General features: G+C 39.3%; 1 protein-coding gene across 1 annotated transcript; it reads left to right on the forward strand.

Moving 5' to 3' along the window:
• Positions 1 to 10,901: 10,901 nt before the first annotated feature.
• LOC6575626 (lipase 3) lies at positions 10,902 to 12,885 on the forward strand. The gene is made up of 3 exons (XM_002001599.4): positions 10,902 to 11,070; positions 11,624 to 12,343; positions 12,416 to 12,885. Exons 1-3 carry the CDS (start codon positions 10,960 to 10,962, stop codon positions 12,809 to 12,811), a joined length of 1,227 nt encoding a protein of 408 aa, XP_002001635.1. The 5' UTR covers positions 10,902 to 10,959; the 3' UTR covers positions 12,812 to 12,885.
• The last annotated feature ends 3,656 nt before the right edge of the window (positions 12,886 to 16,541 follow it).

Consider the following 16,541-nt stretch of genomic DNA (forward strand, 5'->3'; position numbering starts at 1 on the left):
TGTTTATATAACAGCGAAATCTAGTTGTTTATGGATTATGATATTGTTGTACTATATATTATATACAAGAATTGGAATTTTTTGCAATTTAACCGCTTCATATGTATATCTCAAATCTTACTACAATTTTGCTTTCACTACACCTAAGTCCACTCTCTCTCTCTCATTCTCTCTCCCTCTGCCTCTCTCCATCAAGGCAATCAAGCTAATGCTAAGAGTCTCCTCTCACTTCATTCTCAGCCAGCTGCCTCAATTCTCAAGTTGGTTGATGATAAACCACACACGACTAGTGCAACCGCAGAAATTGATGTGTGATTACGTAATCCAGATCAGCGACAATTGGATGCAATTAAATTAGTGTTACAATTTCAATTTTCGCCGGTCATCGCGTGGTTCGGCTTTGAGGCATTTGTCAAACAATTAAATTGCAATTTTCGCAACACTTAAAATTCGCTCAGGCGACATAATGAGTTGGAGACTTTGCCTCTTCCCCTCTCTCTCTACCCTCTTTAAAGCCGAATTCAATTTGATTGATGACCAAGGCTCGACGATTGCCAAAAGTTTATAATGTCTGTCTGTCTCTGTCTCTTTCATTATGATTTTAATGAGCAACAAATGAAAGTGAATTGTGTGAATAACAGCATGAATGGACCCATAAATCTATATATATTTATACATATGTATATATCTATATTTATATATCCGACTATTTCTTAAGCATTGCCATTTCACTAAATTATGGCTCATAAGACGTGCGAAAGCTTTGCACGCCTATGAATGGGTTGTCTACCCTCTATCTCTCTCTCCCTCTCTCTCACTCATATCTTCATTGTAAGTTAAAAATAGAGTCTTTGACTGAAATAACTGGAAGTTACCTCCGCTGCTGCTGCTGCTGAGGTAAGTTGGGTCATTAATAATTTTATTATTTTGCTAACAAGCATTTGGGCCGGCCCAATGGTTGGCAAACATATTTCATAATTTGCACAGCTTCTGCGTATTTGTGCACTGCGAATTGCCAAATGTGCTAAATATTTAATAGATTTGCTAATATATAATATAAAAACCAATAAAAAGCATAATACTCGCCCACAATATAAGGGGGTATATTGGTTGCGTGTAGTGAATGTCCATGAGAAGAAATGGAAGTGATGGAGCTATAGTCTTTGGTAGCCGTAGAGTATGATATCCTCTATAACACTGTATAACAGTGACTATAATAATTAATGTAACGAGTACCAGTTGAGTAGATAATTCATCCAAGTCCAACGTATAATATATGGCAAATACATCTACGGCCAATTGAGGGTGGACCAACTACTATACCTTTCCCACAATTTCGAGTTTTTCGTTTTATTGCATTCTGAAAGCATTGATCTATACATTTTGTTTTATTGCGAACGAGTATTATGCAGTCCCTCACGCTCCACTGCAACATTGTTTTTACCTGTTAATAATTGCAAAAAAAAAAAAAAACAAAAAAATTGTTTCATAAATATTTTTTAATAGACAAACAAATTGAATTTCAATGCACTCAAATGTGCTTTGGGGATTTAATATCATAATAAATAAAGTACTTATTTTTATTATTAATATATAGATTTATAACAAATATTACAATGTGTTTTATAAAACGGCTTAATTATATAGAAAAAATCTAATTTTAAATATAATATTCATCTTTTATTTAAATTCATTTATATTAAATAATAAATGGAATACAATAAGCAAATCTTTCAACCAGTTCATTTTAAATTGAATCCTCTTCTTCTTCTACGTCTCTCTTAAAGTTGATTGGACCCTAACGAACTTGAACCTGACATCTTCGCACTGCATTTGAATGCAGCCAAATTGAATAAATTTGCCATCGAAATAGCAAACATCATTTAGGAGACGACTTTGAGCTACATACTTTACATAATTATCTTCAATCTTAAGTTCAAGGCAATTTTTAGGCCAACAACAAAAGTTTTGGCCTTTAACAGCTATGCTGATTTAATGATGAAGAGACCTGATGGAGCATATACTAAATATTAATGAAGACCATTAACGTCTGTGACTATGTAAACATGAATTTCTAAATTTAGAGTAATTGCCAAGCAATGGGTTCGGAGTACAATAAAATTCAATAAAGTCAAATCAAAATAAAAAATTTATATAATTGAACAAGCAAACAGAACCAACTCATCTTAAACTTTCTGCAATTCTCTTTAAACTTTGACCAGTTGAACTTGTTGTGTGTTTTTTGTCCTCAACCTCAAAACATAGCCAAAATATTTCTTGCACATTGTTTAGCCCAGCTCGGTCTGGACCCGAAATTCGATTTGATAATTTGCTATGAAAATCAATAGAGGAAACTTTGCTGCAGCTGGAAAATGTGTAAATCGAGAAAAAGACAAAAACTAAATCGTCGTCTGCAAGTTTTCCCATTTCCAATCAGCTCTTCCTCTGCCCCTTCAGCCCCTTCTCCCTCCTCAGCTGCCACTGCTTGGCTATAGAATTCATTAAATATTCTGTGTAGAATACAAATTGTGACTCGAGTGGCTTTTTTCCTCGACTATTTACTCTCTCTTGGACATTTTGTTGGCCAAGTTTATTGTGCTTTTCGGAATCGTTCGCAGTCGGGTCGCAGTTGGGGTTTGGATATTGAATTTAATTTTTATTGTGGAAATGCTGAAACACTTTTGTTGCTGCTGCTAATTGATGCATGCAGCTGACTGCGGGGCATCAGCCGAGCAGCAGCAGCAGCAGCAACGGCAGCGGCAGCAGCAGCTGATTGACTGTCGCTCTCACCTGGCTTTGGCACAGGTAACAAGAGCTCAGCACCGAAGCTAATGGAGTAATTACCAGCGCATTGAAATGTGGTAAAGCTCCACAACGCGAAATAGGCGAAATGGGGGAGGGGCGAAATGGGTGACTGGCTCAACGGTTACTGTAAGACCCCTTCCTCCTACTGCTTGTAGCCCTAGCAGCCCTCCCGACTGGAGTTAAAGTGAGTGGGCCGTTGCCGTTGCCGTTGCTCGACTGCATAAGTATGTGGGCTTGGGTTTGTTTGATGTGGCCTGAAAGAGAGAGGGTATAGAGATACGGGGTATGCGCGAATTGCAGTAGAGTATGCTACGTTGAGAAACGGACAGCATTATAAACGATTGGTATAAAGTATAACAGTGTATTCAGGGGATATAGAAAGGGGACATCTTGAAATGGGATGAGGAGAAACAGAGTTACAGAGATAGAGTTATTATGAAGAGAAGAGAAAGAGTTACAAATGTATAAGAAAGGAAGACCACAGTGATAGATGGTGAAGTTAGAGAAGTGGAGAAGAGGAAAGTCTGACAAAGACAGGAGAAACTTAAAGAATGAGAAAAGATTCCGAATGAGAGAGAGGACAAACAGGTAGAGACTGGGAGAAGAGTTAAACAAGAACAAAGAGAGAGAGAGAGAGAGAGAGAGAGAGAGAGAGAGAGAGAGAGAGAGAGAGAGGGAGAGAGAGAGAGAGAGAGTAACTGAAAACATTTATTATTATTGCTATTATATTTTGTTAATGCTGATCAATAGTCTTTGTAGAGCATTTGTAGAGCATACGAATTTCGGTCATTCGTATTTCACACTTTTCACCTTTTTCTGTTTGTTTGCTGTCGAGTCTTTGGCATGAGCCAAAGCGTCGAAGCGCCGCTAGTAGCTGCTTGGTTATAGCCGTCTGGGTGCTATACAGACTGCTCGCCTTTTCCCCTCTTTCTCTCTCTCTCTCTGTCCCACTCTTTGCTGTTGAAGCGCTTTCCGCGAAACGCTCGAGTAAAGCGGGGCATTATTATGCGAAACTCTTTTGGCCAGCCGGGCATATCAACAGTTGGCTGCCGGCTACACATGAGAATGACAGAGAGCGATAGGGGGAGTGAGGGAGGGAGGTTGTGAATGAGATGGGTAGCGCGTGTTGGTTAGATAGAAAGAGAAGGGCTAGGGCTAGGTGGCTAAATGAGGCGTAGAGAATGAAATATTTAGATTTGTGTGAAATGTGCGATTAGCTGTTGCGCCTTTATTTCTCTATATACAATACATATGATAATTCAGATATAGATACATATATATGTATGTATACATGCATAATGATAACTGTATCAAAGTTAATACAATGCTTAATTAAACAACATTTTCAATGATGGCAAACAACTTTAAGTTCATTATAAAAGAGTCAAATGCAATTTCCAAATGAAATTATATCTTTTTTTCTATATTTCTAGTATGGTCTATTATTATAATAGAGTAAATTGGATTGCGATAATTGATTTTCACCATGAATTTGAAATTGCTTTATTTTTCCTCTGTTGTTTGCTGTGATTATGGCAGTTGGCAGTGCATATACATATACAGATATATATACAGATATATACAGATATATATAGATGTATTTCTATAATTACTTTAATGAATTTAATTTGTCATCTGAGCTCAGAGTTGATTGAAATGCCACGCACTTTTAATGAGTGTTAATGTATATGAGTATTCACATGGACAGATAGAGAGTCATATACGAATTCAATAAGTCTGAAAGGCCTTTTCATTGTCAGTTGGATGCGCAGCAAACCTTGAACAGTTAATGGCCCCTGCAGCTTTATGGCTCTGCAGCTTTATGGCCAATCACATTTCGGTCTAATAGAATATTATAGAGGTAAAATAGTTAACAAATAATTGTGTAAAAACAGTGCTTTGGCTGCAGCAGCTCAAAGTGCATTCGATTTGGCCAAAACTTATTCAAAACTCTAGCCTATGGCCACTCTTATACGCGCTCGTGCTAGACGTATAAGAGTCTCACTCGCTTCGGTTGTGTTGTGTTGCATTGCGTGTTGAGGCAACTTGTTTGAGGTTGCCTGCGACTTGTTGTGTTTGGGTTACAGCATGTTTGATGTGCAGCTTGAAAGGTGATTTTATTTGTTGCTTTTAATACATGTTTTAGAAATTGCGAAGTTGTGCAGAGAAAATAATAAATAATTTTGAGAGTTGCAGTTTAATAAGTGAGATTAAAATAAGGCTATTATGCTCATGTCTCAATTAGTATGGGACCAAGTTAATAGCTAAAAATAATAACAGTTATATACACCATTATCACCATTATAAAAAAAAACTTCACACCTATTAATTTGGCCATATGTGTAGGTCTGTAGGAGTCCAGGATTGGATAAACAAAAGTTTATTAATAGGTCTTCTTAGTCTAAGTAATTTATTCTTATAATTAGGTACGAAAACATCGGTTTTCCATTTGAAGATTGATTTCATATACCATAAAGTCTTTTATTTTTAAAGCAGCTCCATAAAACAATGTTTCGTTTATCTTAAATAGACTATATGACTATGGAATATATATTAATAGACTTTTTGTGCCAACAACATTTCAGCTAGACAAATTGTATTCCAACTTTGTCAACATATAGCCCAGCTACATATTTTCCAAATATGAGCTAATTAACCTTTTTTATTTTATAAAGAAATTTATTATACAATAATTTTTTGGAATACCACAAAAAATATATTTTATGAAGAATTTTAATAAGTCAATAATTTGGAGAATACTAACAAGGAATATAATATTGTACTTACGGCAATTCGGTGTAAAACATAACAATACTTGTATATACATCTCTTCGAAATGGAGATTTGTTCTAAGCGTAGTCTAGTAAGTTCATTTTATTATTAATAGCCTAAAGAATAATTCAATATAAGTACCATAAATACAAAATAGCTTTATAATAAAATGTAGTTTTTATTATTATATTTTTGACAAAGAAATTTATTTAGCTTTACTTCGTAATACTTTGCTTTGCAGAATTCAATTTGGTTTTTGGTTGTGCATATGTGTATGTACATGTATTCTAAAAGTTATTTAATATTCAGGTACTTAACAGTCAGTCGATTTGCCTAATTGGTTTCATAACACTTCGCACTTGGTCGATAGGCGGCAGCCGTTGCTGAGCCAAAGCCGAGCTGCCAAAGAAGGTTGCGAAAGTCAACTGAAGCTGAGGCTGGGGCTGATGATGATGCTGAAGGTGCTTCCTAAGCGCCGCTTAGGATTGCGGCAGGTGACAGATGGAGAGATGGAGAGAGGAAGAGCGGCATAACAGTGAAAAACAATGCGAACGCAGTTGCAACGTTTTGTGGCACAAACGATACGAATAATTAAAATCCGTGCGATGTGAAGAGAGGCGAAACCAACTAATTGGTTTTGCATGACTTAATGGCGAGCCAAATGCGGGTGTGTGTGTGTGTGTGTAGATGTGTGTGGGTGTGTAACGTGCCACAAGTGGCAAGTGGCGCGAGAGGCGTGTTGCCCATTTGTTGCACAAATGATGTTTGTTGCATGCAAAAAGTCAACAGCAATTTGCGCTTGTTTAGAGAAAACACACACAGCTCGGCCTGCAACATGCCCCAAAATGTGGCAACATGCAAATTGCGAGCTATAAAATGGTAAAATTGTAAAATTGTGAAATTGTAAAAGTTTCGCTGAGAGAGAAATAATAACTTGGCTTAAAAGCCTGCAAATGGCGCCCAAATAATGTCAAAGATTTGCCCCAGGAATTTTTGGCACGCAACGGAACAGCAGGGGGGAGGGGGGGAGGTAGACGGTGGCTGTGGGAGACTTAGAGCTATTCATATTTATATGCAACTGACAGATACACACACACACACACAGACATTTTGTATGCTACAGTTGCTGGCCATAAGTTACTTTCGGCCATATTTTACAATTTATTGCGCCTGTCAATTGCGAACAGGCAGCAAAATAAAAGCCAAGCAGCCAAGTTATAAATGTATCCACTGCTATAAATAGATATATATAGATATATATATATATTATATATATAACATATTGTGCATATATGAAAAAATACTCGTAAGCAAATTTATTCTGCTGCACTTTGATTTCGCTCGTCGCGCAGCGGGAGAGGGAGTGCTCGACTAGGGAATACCCAGAGCCCTAGATAGACGGATGGCTAGAGCTAGATCAACTCAAGCGGTCTTTCTACTCAGGCATTCATATGCCTTGTGCTGTCTGCCACGCCTTCTTCTCGCTCGTCCATCATACCCTCATTCAGTTCCCTTTCTGAAAGCCAAGGAAGTGTGCAAAATAGTTGTGCAAAAACTTTGGGCCAAACTAAAATCTGTGCATTCATAATAAATTGCTGGTAGAGTTGCTGCTGCTGCTGCGATTCCAGGCGACATGGCAGACAAATGGCAACTCTGGCAGCGCCTGAGGCCAATTTTTGCGCATGCAACAAATATTTTCACTTAGCTCAACTGCAAAGTGGACAAATAAATTCGAAATAAATTTTGATTTGAATATGATCTCGCTTTTGCATCGAGACATTTCCAAAGGAAAATTCTAGTGAAATAGTCGCAGTTAACAAAGTTCTTAACACGTTTTATCAGCATGGCAATTCTTAGAGCTAGTTTCATGCAAACTAATATCAAATTCATATGAAATGCGATTTCTGTCAAAGTTCCTGCTGCAGCCTCAAGTGAGTCTGTGAGTTGAGGCATGAATACACACGTATGCATATACGGGTATGTGTGTATGTCTGCACACATTATATCTAAGTTGTGTAGTGAAATCTCGACTACAAAATCCACTTCAACTGCAAGCGAAGACACTTGCTCATTTAACGACCCTTCTATGCGATTATCATAAATCCAAGTCAGCAAGCACATATTCAGATTTTCATAATGTGGTAGTAGGTAATAAGTGATTATATATGTACATATATCTCAGCAAGTACAATACGCAATAATGTCCTTCACATTAGCTCCCTCCTTCGCAGTAGATTTCTCATTAATATGTATCGCTTTCTCTCTCAGTCTGCTTTGCTATATCTAACTCTCTCACTCCCTACTTGCTGCTCTCTGTCTCTATCTTAGTCAATTTCTACGTGTCAGCCTTTTTAGCTGCTTCTCTTTCGTTCAGTTCTATATATTATTCATAGCCTCGATTAATAGACCCTATTTATAATCCAAATATATACGCGTATCAGGGTCTCAGGTCACATGTCCCTCAATTCAGTTAGTAAAAGAACATTCGAGCCGAAAAGTCCATTCCGACAGCTGTTGGCTCTATGCATAGCCGTTGGTAGTTGACCTTTGGACTGAGTCGGCTTTTATTTTTAGCAAACAAAACCTCTGATGGGCATGCATTTTTAATCGATCCAAAACGCTGCACGTGCTCGAGGGAAGCAGAGCTAAATGGTTTATAAATAAGGAATCGATAAACGATATTAATTTATAATTGCCTGCAAATGGTCGTCTGGCTTAAAGCTGTGCTGCCTCCCTCTCCCTCTCTCCCGCTCTCTCTCTCTCTCTGTCCCGCTCACACAGCGAAGCCAAGTGGCTTTTTGACTCTGGCCATTAACATAAACCTGACACGTTGCCAGCACCGCCTGCTGCCGCATTGCCAGTGGCAGAGTTAGCACTCGACTCGGGTAGGGTATTGGTAGGGTAGGGGAGGGAGGGGGGTCTCTTGCCTCAGACATTGGCTTCAAGATTTATGATAAGTCACGAGTTTCAGTGCTAAACGATTTTGGCAACGGATCGTCTGCTAAACACTTGCAATTATTTTCCCTCGCCTGATTGTGGTTTGAGTGTTTCTTTGTTTTTCTTTTTGCTATTTGTGCAATGCTCATTTAACAATTCGGTATTGGCTTAACAGCGTCGGCAGCCAATTAAGCCAACTGCGACGAGCTGATGGAAATACGAGGCGTGTCAGCCCAAGCTGGCCAGAGTGCGAGCCAAGTGGGAGCTGCAACCGCAAGCAATTTACGAACGAGCCTCAATATCTAACTCCATCTCTATCAAACTCGCATTTGCAGCAGCCTAAATAGTTGCACTACCTGACCGTTTATAGATACCCAGTGAAAATGGGCTGTGGCAGAGGGTATACAGAAAAAAGTTAAGCATTTCTTAAATAGTTAAATTATGCCAAATATCGAAATAAAATATCTTTACTTTGATCTCTAAAGAGCTCTCTCTGAGAACTGTAGGTATAAACTTTGATATAGAAACTCTCAGAAAAATATTTCGTTTCCTTAAACCAATTTGTCACAGTTCTTCATCAATATAGTATATGTAGCATACTCTTTAATCATTAACAGGGTATCTTCCAGTCGATTACTGAATCTCATCTCCTCGCTTTACATACTCTAGAGTACATTATATCCAACTATATTCAGCCTGTTTACAGGGTATCTGCAAGCTGACTACTCGTAGCTGTCTGCCTCCCTCTTCCCTCTTCGCTCTTCCCTTCTCCCACACCGCTTACCTCTCCCGCACCTTAGCTTTTTCTACAATTGCAATTTTCTGTATGCTTTGCAATTTGCTATCGAACGTATTTCCACTTTTTCCTACGTTGCCTCACATAATTTCAATGAACCGCATTTACATTCGGTCTTATCTACTCTCTCTCTCTCTCTGTCTCTCGCCCACTCCCCCGGTCTCTTTCTCTCTTTCCCTTTTGGTTTCCATAGGTTTATCTGTTCTGCCGCATAGCCATGGCTTTCAAGCGTTGACAGTGTCCTCGTCGCTCGCTGCTCAATGAATTCGCATTGTTGTTGCTCGCAGTTTTGCGGTTTTCGGCATGCTTAATGCCAATCTCCATGTGGCACATGCACATCCACACACGGCGCCACAGACAGCACAAAAATCGCAGCAGCTCAGGCGCAATTCGTAGATACGCGCACTCTGTGCATCCATCGGCCGCCCACGGCACCTGCAAATAGGCATGCGATATGCATGAATAGTCACTACAGCGGCCAGGTACTTCGCCTCCCTCTGTAGCCTTCCTCTATCCGATTGCGACTGCAAGGGCAAAATTATGAAAATCAATCAAATTATTCTGCTATAAATTTGGCAATTGTTCTTGGTAGAGAACAAAGATACACTATAGACAGATAGACAATAAATAGAATTAAAGAGCAAACAAAAACTGAAAATAGATTATAATATCACTTGATAACAATAAATGCAATATATAATAATAATAATTTTTAAATTAAATATATGTCGATCCCTAATGTAAATTTTACCTTACATAAAAATAGAATAAAGCGTATATAGGTACTTATATAAAAAAAACCTATGGTGGCCCTTAACACATGTCAACTTCTTTGTTTTCGCTATCAAAATACTCAAGTTTTATTTTAAACTGATTAGGAATTAAAATACCATACAAAATGTTGAAGAAAAACTATTGTTGATAACAATTCATTGATGAATTTGTCATGTTATATTTATAATTTACGAGAGGTAAAATCTCTGTCCAAGTACTCTTAGCCCTAAAAGTTATTATTAGAGCACATTAGCACATATTATCTGTATATAAGCTCTAATATACCATTTCTTATATTATAAGAAGGGTATATTGGCTTTAAATTTCATATCAGAAAAAAGCCAAAGAGCTTTAGCTCTTATCAAAGTGTTCGATATGAGCGTGTATTGATTAGTCGATTACACCCCAACATTATTTTCTATATATGCTTGGGTTATACATTTCACAAATCATTATTAAAAGATAACTTTAAAAGATATGATAGCGTCAGAAGAGCTGATCCAAAATTTATTTGCACAGAGACAATTTAAATTGGAGCTGGTGCCACGAGTCGCTGGCTCGATAATTGATAATTGGATTAATTTATGATTTGTTTATGTCACACGAATTCGCGAGGCCTCTGGCCCCCCGTGGTGCTATCAATGAAATGTTCTAGCTGATTAGAGCTCATAATAAATCTCACGTGGATAATCTCATCATGAATAGAGCGAATCGAGCTGCTATCGCGATGGTTCCAGTCAAGTGGCCAGCAATCGTTAGATAAGATTGGGACAACATTTTCGGTAATCAAATAGCGCTATAGGTAAATTTAGTTTGCTCAGTTTTGCGCTTACTGTATAGCTGCTCGAACGTGGAGTAACTGAAGGATATTCGCAATGCTGAAGCAAACGCTGCTCGTCCTGGCGCTGTCCGCTCTCAGCGCAGCTGTGTTGGCTGTTGATTTTAATCCTTTCATCGATATACCATTCAAGAGAATCAAGACTTCGGTGAGTGCTGCATAAAGTGCTTACAAATGAATCTGCAATGGGAGTAGCTAAAATAGGGGTAGCTAGAATGGGGGTAGCTAGAATGGAGTAGCTAGGGTAGGGGTAAGGACTGTTAGAGTAGGGAGCTGAATCGAATTATCGTGTTGAATTCGTATTGACCTGAGATAAAGTTTATAGAGTGAGGTAAAACTAAATGAATAATAACAAATTTTGTGAATTGAGTTCGATTCTCAGTTTTATGCATTCGAAGTGCTCAACTTCAGTCCATGGTATAGACAACCTATTAAATTTTTCAGCCATTCAGCTTAACTAACTAGTATGAACTAAAAAGTATTCTCGCTTCATTAATCAACTACTCAGTTTATATTCCATTTAAAAACAAACTGAACTAGAACTAGATCTAGCCCACACTTACACAGTCTCTCCCTCTGTCTCTCTCTCTCTCATTCTCTCACTTGCTCATTAAATGAATCACGCTTCCATCTCTAGCTGATTTCAGTCAGGGCTTTAGTGAATGTTAAGCAATGGCTTTGGCCATTTGGCCATTTTGCAGGCGGAACGCATCGAATCGCATGGCTATCCGGCCGAAACGCACGAGGTGGTAACGGAGGACGGCTATGTGCTGAACATGTTCCGCATACCGTATTCACCGAAGCTGGCGAATGGGAACGCACAGCGTCCGGCCGTGCTCATACAGCACGGTTTGTTCAGCTGCTCCGATTGTTTCCTGCTCAATGGGCCGGACAATGCTTTGGCCTACAACTATGCGGATGCGGGCTACGACGTCTGGCTGGGCAACGCCCGGGGCAATATTTACTCACGCAACAACACCAGATTAAGCACGAGTCATCCATATTTCTGGGCATTCAGCTGGCACGAAATCGGAGCCTACGATCTGCCCGCCATGATAGATCACATCCTGGCGACGACCGGCGAGCGGGCGGTGCACTATGTGGGCCACTCCCAGGGCTGCACCACCTTCTTTGTGATGGGCGCCTTTCGGCCCGAATACAATGCCAAGATAAAGACCGCCCACATGCTGGCTCCGCCCATCTTCATGGGCAACACGACCACTCCCATGGTTGTATCCCTGGCTGACTATGTCGGCTCGCCCGGCCTGGGCGCCGAGCTGCTGCAGAACCAGGTTTTCCTGCCCATGAATCCGCTTATTCAACGCATTCTGGACACAGCTTGCAGCAATGATCCCTACTTCCTGAGCTACTGCAAAACCCTGGCCATGCTGTGGGCCGATGGCGTGGGCAACCTGAACGTGGTTAGTACTCCTCATATTCTGACATTAAGTAGAGAGCAGCAGCGGTCACTGACCCCATCCCCCTCCTCCTAGACTCTACTCCCGCAAGTCGCTGAGACCCATCCGGCCGGCATTTCGACCAACCAGGGCATCCACTTCATACAGTCGTACGTGTCCAACGAGTTCCGTCGCTACGACTGGGGTCCGACCAAGAACAAGGTTACCTACGGCACGCAGGTGCCGCCCTCCTACGACATAACCAAGATCACGTCCCAGGTCCATCTCTATGTGGGCCTGGCCGACGAGTCAGCCAACGTCAAGGATGTCGCGCGCCTGCCCGCTCTGCTGCCCAACATGAAGGAGCTCTACGAGATACCCGACGAGACGTGGGGACACTTGGACTTCATATTCGCCAGGCAGGTGAAAGAGGTGATCAACGATAAGGTGATTGCCTCGAGCAAGGCCTACGATCAGCTCCACGCCAATTGATCGCACGCAGTTGCCTAATCTAATCGCAAACAACTTGTGGACATGGTCTCTAAATAAACATTACGCCAAAACGACGCAAATCTCTAACTGAATGAGCTACGTTTAAGGATAAGCGAAGGGGGCCGGGTGAGGCAGAGAGAGAAAGAGAGAGGGGAGAGGGGAGAGAGAGTGTGTGAAAAGTTAGAAAGATATTGTATATCTTTGCAGTCTGCTACGGCTAATTACACAACGTTTTAGCTACCCCAGTGTCTTCTGCTCCAACTATTTTATATGGATACCCTGTAGCTATAAAAAGGGTTCAGTGAGGTATCAGAAAAACTATAAATGAGATTACATAGCTGATATTCCGATTGAAGTCAGCTCTTTGCTCTACCTTTCCATACATTTTACCAGAATTTTTATTTGATTTCCAGTATTCTGAAATGGGCGTATTATTACAGTAAATATATACTTATAATGTTGGTGTAAAATAATGTATGTCTCTTCTCATGTCTTCTAATCGGGCAATAAAAATCGAAGTAGATTTGCAAAATGTCACATATAATCCATATTCCAATTTTATACAGGGTATCTCTCAATCTATCATACCCCATTTAAGGCTACTTAATTGTTCGTTTGTTTGTTTGCTCTGTTTTTCTTCTTTTTTTTTGGCGTTTGTTGACAAAGTTTTTCGCCAAGCACGTGGTTAACACCAAGCACAAGTTATCCGACAGTTCGGGTCGTGCCGGCAAACGGAAAATGGGAAACAGGAGAGGGGAAACGGGAAAGAGGAAAGGGGAAAATGGGAATAGCTGACAAAATTATAGTAATTAGCGTCTGGCTGGACCGTTGACCGGCGCGAAGTGCTGCAAATATGTTTATAATTGTGATTTACGGGCTTGAGGTAAACTAATCGAATGAGCTCCCCTATGAAACTATCGATAGAACTAACTAATAATCTATGACTGGGAAATGGGGAATTTCATTAGCTGAGTGCAGCATTATGTGAAATGTGAAATGGAGTTAAAGCGCTTCCACTGACTGGAGAGGATGTACATATATTAGAGTTGATAGAGATAGGTATAGATGTAGATATTGATATAGTGATGGATAACGACAGACAAGTATAAATCACTGTATGAAGAGATAAAGAGTTGTACAAACTGCATTAGCTAAACATAGATTGTGAGGGAGGAAAAAAGAGAGAGAGAGAGAGAGAGAGAGAGAGAGAGAGAGACCAATTACAGCGTTTTCTTAACTCTAACTTTGTCGCCTTTCTCTTCCCTTTATAATCCCAACTCTGAGAGCCTCTCTTTCACTCTTTCCCTCTTTCTTTTACTAATACTCACACCCTTTCTGGGTAGTATTTAGAAATTTAATATTGTATAAGCAACAAACGATTTCAAGTTTACTTCTGAGAGAGACTGAAATAGAGAGAGTGTGCGTGCGTAATTTAGAAGGAGAGGGAAACTCTGAGTCGGAGTGTCCGAGAGCGAACATAAAGAGCTTATTGGCAAAGCAGAACCGCAGGCAAAGAAGCAAGACGAATATTCATTAATGAAAAATTGCTGATGTGGAAACTGAATAATGCAGATGAGGATGAGGTTGAGGCTGACTAAGACGATTTAAATGAGAATTAGGATATGAGAGGCTGCAGACGGTACGGTTGAATGGATTTCAAACAAAATAATAAAAACGGAACGAAAAATGCAAATAAATATAAATAAATAAATGCAAAAATCATTAAAGAAATAAAAATATTTAAAAAATAAAAAATATTTTTTAACAATTAAAAAAAAAAATATGAGTGAAAAATAGTTAAATAAAAGTGTGAAAATAAAAAGGAAAATCAAGAAATGTATTAACAATCAATTTATAAAAAAATCGAAAAAAGTAAATCACAAAATAAATATATTTAGTCAATTCAAAAAGGAATAAAGAAATATAAATAAATAAATTAAAATTAGTAATCTGTCTCTCGATGAAAGGCCCTTGTGCCACGCCCCCATAAGGCGATGTCAGCCACCTTTTAGATATAAGTAAATATAAGACTTAATCCTCTTCTGCACATTGCCAATTTGGCGGACAAGTGGCAAAAGGCAAAAAGCAGAGAGCAAAAGGCAAACAAAAAATGCGGAAAACGTATTTCTCATGCGGCAATGTCAAAGTTTTTGCTGCAGCAGCGAACTGGTTGCCTCTAAGTGGCAGCATCTTATATTTTTTACTTTTCTTTACTTAAGAAAAACAGGCGACAACAATTGCAGAAGTTGCGTTTCGCGTTTGGCGAATTGAAAAATTTGCGCCGAAAAATGAGAAAATGAGAAAATGCAAAGTTTGAGATAAAAACAAGAGAAATCTAGAAGAAATTTTACAAGTTGGCGTCGACTGCGCTTGCCAAAATGTTTATTGTCAAAAAGTTGCAACAAAAGTTTTTCTCTCTCATTTTTTAATTTATTTTGAATTTTTCTGTTTTTTTTTTTTTTTTTTTGCGCTCACTTAGCCTAGTTAAAAGAAGCGCATTTATGTAAATAGCCAAGAATGTTTATGTAAATGCGTCCAGCTAAGTGAGTAAACACACTGCGAACGTTGTAATTTAAGCTCTGACATTTTGTTGACGCGCAAAGTTTTTCCATTTGCGGCAATTAACGTGTCATTTGCATATTAAATGAGTTGCTCAACATTTGCATAAGCTGACGAATTTCAAAATGTAACCGAAAATTTGACAAAGTAAGCAGTGCAACCGAAAGAAACTTGGTTAGGTGAACTGCTTGCTACGAAAAGCAGTGCTGTGGCTGTGTCAGTATAAGGTTGGAGACTTTGCAGGCTGTGCCGTGACCAGTATAGGGTTAGAAACTTAGCTAAGCCAGTATTTGATAATAGTATTAAATAATGTAACAGTCAAATATATATGTTGTTATACTGCATAACCATCACTGTTCATAGACTATTTAATCTCCATTCACAGCGTGTTTTTCCTCTAAGTGTGAGGTTCAAATCTTAGCTAAGCCATATAATATAAGTCAATTATGTGGGAAGTTATGAGCAAAATCTAAAGACACTTTACAATTATGCGTTATTCTATATAGTACTGGCTCTCTCTCTCTCTCTATCTCTCTCTCTCTCTCTCTCTCTAGTACCTACACCCTCTATATATACACACCCATCTCACTCGTTATCCCGTCTTACCTTCATGTGTCTCTTTATATCATCTCTTCATGCCAATTCATTTCATTCCCTAGGTAGCAATTACTTTCGAGAGCCCAACGCTAGATGACAAGTTTGAAACGCTGCCCTTTGGTGTTTCTATGTCTGTTGCTCAAAAAACAAAAGCTAATTGGCCAAAGCGAGGGACATGAGACGGACTGAGACGAGTTTATTGACTCGCTGGGAACCCGAGCTGAAACATAATTGAATGAGCATATCAAATTTCAATCAGAGCTAAATCTTATTAAGAGCAAAGAAAAAAAAATAAAAATAAAAAAATAGCGAAAATGAAGAATAGCAAAAGCATTAACCACAACAACAACAACAACAATAGCGACAATCAAACGCCCCGCAGCTAATCAGACTCTAATGGCGATAAATATTTCATTCCATATATTTTGGCAGATCGCACGAGCAGCGCCCGCCGAGCCACGCCCACATTGCCTGGATGAGGCATCTTCAAGCGTCGCCAGACAAAGCCAACAGGCAGCAGCAGCAGCAGCAGCGCATGCCAGACAAAATCAGCGATGCGATCGACAATCGTGAA

The sequence above is a fragment of the Drosophila mojavensis genome, unplaced genomic scaffold, assembly GCF_018153725.1.
Source record: "Drosophila mojavensis isolate 15081-1352.22 unplaced genomic scaffold, ASM1815372v1 contig_36, whole genome shotgun sequence".
Lineage (NCBI taxonomy): Eukaryota > Metazoa > Arthropoda > Insecta > Diptera > Drosophilidae > Drosophila > Drosophila mojavensis.

Coding starts and splice junctions, on each gene's coding strand:
- LOC6575626 (XM_002001599.4), top strand. CDS start 10,960: ATGCTGAAGCAAACGCTGCTCGTCCTGGCGCTGTCCGCTCTCAGCGCA. Junction 11,071..11,623: donor TCAAGAGAATCAAGACTTCG/GTGAGTGCTGCA, acceptor GCCATTTTGCAG/GCGGAACGCATCGAATCGCA. Junction 12,344..12,415: donor GCGTGGGCAACCTGAACGTG/GTTAGTACTCCT, acceptor CCCTCCTCCTAG/ACTCTACTCCCGCAAGTCGC.